The sequence below is a fragment of the Nestor notabilis genome, unplaced genomic scaffold (assembly GCF_000696875.1).
Source record: "Nestor notabilis isolate BGI_N333 unplaced genomic scaffold, ASM69687v1 scaffold27847, whole genome shotgun sequence".
Lineage (NCBI taxonomy): Eukaryota > Metazoa > Chordata > Aves > Psittaciformes > Psittacidae > Nestor > Nestor notabilis.
Window position 1 is genome coordinate 29,065 of NW_009935670.1, and position 4,523 is coordinate 33,587.

At 38.0% G+C, this 4,523-nt stretch overlaps 1 protein-coding gene across 1 annotated transcript in view; it reads left to right on the forward strand.

Annotated features, from left to right (window-relative positions):
* Positions 1–2,504, forward strand: part of CALD1 (caldesmon 1) — a gene marked incomplete at its 5' end in the record, with an annotated part of 28,008 nt that extends 25,504 nt beyond the window's left edge. The window contains 3 exons of the mRNA XM_010017956.1: positions 289–369; positions 703–736; positions 2,473–2,504. Coding sequence (XP_010016258.1) covers positions 289–369; positions 703–736; positions 2,473–2,504 — 147 coding nt within the window. The remainder of the gene's footprint in view (positions 1–288; positions 370–702; positions 737–2,472) is intronic.
* Positions 2,505–4,523: the final 2,019 nt, after the last annotated feature.

A 4,523-nucleotide genomic window follows, 5' to 3' on the forward strand; every position in this document is an offset into this window, starting at 1 on the left:
CCCCCAATTTGGAATTGTCTGTCTTAAAAACCCAATTGTGCAGTAACTTTTCACTGTACTCCTTAGGATGAGCGTAATAAGTTATGGCCAGTCTATGCAATACTAAGAATAGATGCAGCAGGACTGGTTTTTGCCATAAAGCATGTATCTGTGTAGACACATTGATAGACTCTGTGGATACACCTCAATTTTTTTTATAAGGAAGTGACATTTTAACTTCTCTAACAAATTAAAATAAACCTGAACTAATGTTGGTTTATGTTCTCTGACATTAATTTTAAAACACAGGATTTAAAACCGGGAGATGTGTCCGGCAAACGTAATCTCTGGGAGAAGCAGTCAGTTGAAAAGCCATCTCCTTCTTCTAAGGTAACACTTCAGTGTATTGTTAAAAGGATAATAGCTCTAAGGGAGGCTTTCTAGAGGGAAGGTGCCTTTCACCTTCGTACGGTCAATCAGTTGGAATTAGGCCTCTACATGTTTATTATACTGCCTTTTTATCTATACAAGAAAGTACAGTGAGGTACAGAAAGCCATGGGCAGTGTGCAGCTTTTATATTCATTCCTTTTTGGCAGCTTTTTAAAGGCAGTGTTGTGTGTGGAAGTCTGTCATTTGCTTGGAGTTGATTTTTTTTTCTTGTTACAAATAGCTATGTTTTCACATATTTAAGTTTAATAATGGGTTATGACTTTTTCAAACAGGTATCAGCTATGGGGAAAAAATCAGAGACTAATGGTAAGTAATTCTAATAATACATCTGCGTGTTAAATAGAAGCATTGCCACGTTTTCACACAGGCATATCTGTGTTTTAAAATTCTATAGCTGTTAATATTGATGCAAAAAAAACCCCACCTTTTTGTCTTTAGCCTTTCAAAAGCTCCATTTCAATATCACCAAAATATGACTGTTTGAGAAATAAATCATCTTTCTAGGAAGACTGAGGACTAGCAGTGCTCCAGCCACGATTGCAAAGCTTTGTTCAAGTGACACGTGTAGCATGTTTGCTATAGCTGGAGAGTATCATTAAACTGTGTGAGGTCTGAAGAACGCGATGGTCATTTAACTAATTACAGCAAAGGCAAAGCATGTGGGAAAGGCTCTTTTAAGGCTGCAGCAGCAATTAATATGCCTTTCATGAGCAGAGAGAACCCAGAAAATGAGGTTATTGCAGAAACATTATCTGAGCAGAAAGATTTCAGGACTACTACTGAGAACAAGCCCTGCAACTGATTTTGAACACTGCCACTGGGTAATGCTAAAGCCTGATGAAAACTCAGCAGTGTTGAGTTTTTAGAAATAATTCCTCTGGCTCATTGTGAGCTCCATGTGCTCCTGCACACCCAGACTGAGCTGGAGTTCAAATGCACTCTGCAGCAGGACTGGTTTTGCTGGAGCTGTGCATCAGTGTCTTCCCAAGGCACACTACTGTCATTTTGAAACTACTAGTTTAGGAAAGATAACCTAGTTGTACAGAAAGAAATGGGCAAAATTGCTCTCCTAGCTTTCTTAATTTTTATTTTAATCTAAATCACTCCAAATAAAGCTAATTAAAGAAATTATGTGTCTGCAAGTGTTCAAAAGCAGTGTAGGCAAGGCCCTTAGTAACGTGGCTTAGTGGTGGACTTGTCAGTGCTGGAGTAACAGTTGGACTTGATGATCTTAAAGGTCCTTTCCAACCTAGTTGATTCTATGATTCTAAGGAGCAGCAGGGAAGAATGGAAATTTACTGATTAATTTAATAGCATTATAGATGCCTTGCAACATCCCTTGAGTCTTCATTAGGAATGAAATGATAAAATACGGAAAAACTTTAATTTTTTTATACATTAATATGTGAAGAAAAATGTGTGCATATTCATATGTGAAGCCAGAGGTATGGTATGCCTGTGAACTTTTCTTATCAATTTAGAGTCATGCAGAAGAGAATTGTTTTCCTCCTCTTCTTCTCCTTTTTTGAACTGAGCTGTTAGGACAGGGGTTTTTTGGCTCGCACGGACTTAGCACAGCTCTATTCCTGCGAAAGGTGTCAGCAGTCATGTGTCGTCGCAGACCCAGCTGAGTGGTTCAGACACTCTAAGCCTGAGTGAGATGAGGAGGAGGCTCTCAGGAGTCTTGCCATGGGCTCAGTGTGTGTCCACCAAGCACTGCAGCACAGCTCACCTTAACAGCTCATCACAGCAACCAACCTCACGTGGCTGAGTAGAGCACTAGGTGCAGCACCCACGACTTTTCTGAGTGGGAAGCTCCTGAGCACTCCCTGAGCTGTTTCCAGGGGCTGTTGGAGGTGAGAGAGGTGAAATTCTGTATGTCCTCTTGGAGACCAGCTCTGAGCAAGCCCAGTACATGAGCCACGGCACCATCCAGCTTGTGTCTTGCTTTGTTACATGGTGTTAATCTAGAGCCATGCCATTTCTATTTTAGAGATGTGTTTGGGTTATTTCAAGCCATCTTTAATCTTTCTCTTTCTCAGCAGGTTTGAGACAATTTGAGAAAGAACCGTAGAAGGCCACTAAAGGCGCTGGACCAATCAGTTGGGGAAAAAAAAGGAAAAAGTGCTAAATTGTTCTTTTTATATTTATGTTTATTTACCAAAATGTCTTTTTGCATTATCCCAGTTAAAACCATGTATATTAGCACTGTATTTAATAATCAGTCTAGACATTCATCGTAATAGTACTGCCTTTGCACAAGAGCCTTTATTCCTAAAGAAACCCATGCTGTGAAATATATAGACTCTCCTACTGATAGTCATAACTATGTATCTGAACAGTGATTTCAACTGGCAAAAGAAGTCAACCCAAAATGTGTGTAAAGTGAAGTTGCTTAAGAAAGGTGTGCAGTAAACCTATAAAAACAATGGTTACTTTTGTAATACAGAAGTCTTTTCTTTCTGCACTTTAGACTAAGGCATGGAAGAAATATCTTTAGTTGACAATGTAATATTTTCTGTAAGTTGCCCATGTCATGAGAAATACTGCATCAATAACGTGTTTTAATTTTTTTGTTTTATACTTTTTTTAAGTATCAATTTTTCCATTCTAGTTTAAGTTAATACTTAAATTTGGGTAATTATGTTAGCTGACAGCGGTACTGATATTTCTTTTTGTTGTTAGTGACTAGTAATTGAATGCAATTTAGAATATATACACACATAGCTTTACAAAATTTAGCCTAAAGGCACTACTAATGGTAGAATGCTTTAATACGTGCTAGAGTATTATATTTAGTAATAAACATACATAATTAGCCAATATCACAGCTTAAAAAGATAAATACAGAATCACACACTTTTCTATAGTAAGATTTCATAATTGCCATTAGAGGTATGGTGAGATAAGTATTAAAAATTTTTAAATGTCAGTTGCCCAGTAATGGGTGATTAAAAAGAAAGTATAGTTTTTAAAAGAGGAAAAGGTAAGGGTATAGAGGGTCAAAAATAGGTCACTTGTATAAAACGTTGTAGTTTAATTTATATAAAGCTACCATAATGAAAAAGAAAAAAAGCCTAAACACAGTTGGAGCTTGTTTCAAATGACTGTACACTAGATCTTGCCATCCATCAGTGCCGTACACTAAGTCCACTGAAAATGAAGTAAACCTCTATCTTTATAGTGCTTCTTTTTAACTCTCTTTCCCAAGTATCTTATTTACAGATGTTTTCATTTGTATATAGTAAACACACAGCTATAAGACATCAGCTTGTTTTGAATTTACATGCCATGCAGTTCAGCATTTACATCCTACAGTGTATGGGTGGCATAAACCAAGCAACTGAAGTAGCCCCTGAGCATATTGTTAACAGCTTTGTTGTGCACCAGAACTACCAGGATCTCCCTTTTCACCACTTCCACCTCTTACAGCATCTGACTCCTTCCTTAAGAAGAATAATGTTGTATTTCAACCCAAAGATGAGATCCCCTGCTTGCTTGAAACATCCTGTTTACATATAGACATGCACGTAGTTATCTGTAGGAGGTGAAACTGTGCCTGACATTGTCTGTGAGTTGTCATGTTTTTTGTTTGGGGGTTTTGTAAACACTCCTCTGAGTCTTTCAAATACATCCAATAGCTGCAATAAAAATGATTTGTTCAAACAATGTATTCTGAAACTGCATCCACAATAAATGGAATATTTCCATCAGCAGCCCCCTGTTTTTTAATGAGTAGAAATAAGACAGTTGTAACTGGGATAGGAATAGTGCTAAGGCCTTGTCATTACGAAGAAGCTCAAAGGGTGTCTCTCCTGATCTACTGTTCTACGGTAGACAGTCTAGTTGTAAAATTAGCAATTTTGACCTACATATTCTTGGGAGGGGAAAAAAAAATCTTAGTAGTTGTGCTTATCAGTACACGATGGGAGCTATGCATTATCCAGAAGTCAGCATGCTCACCAAAGTAGGTTCTGACCTAGCCTTGGGCTTCCCTGCTTTGAAAAATGTTTTCCGTGTGAGAGCCATCATTTTTCTTCTGTCTATCTCAGCAGGATGTGCTTCCAGGCTTGGATGATCACAGGAACCAAGC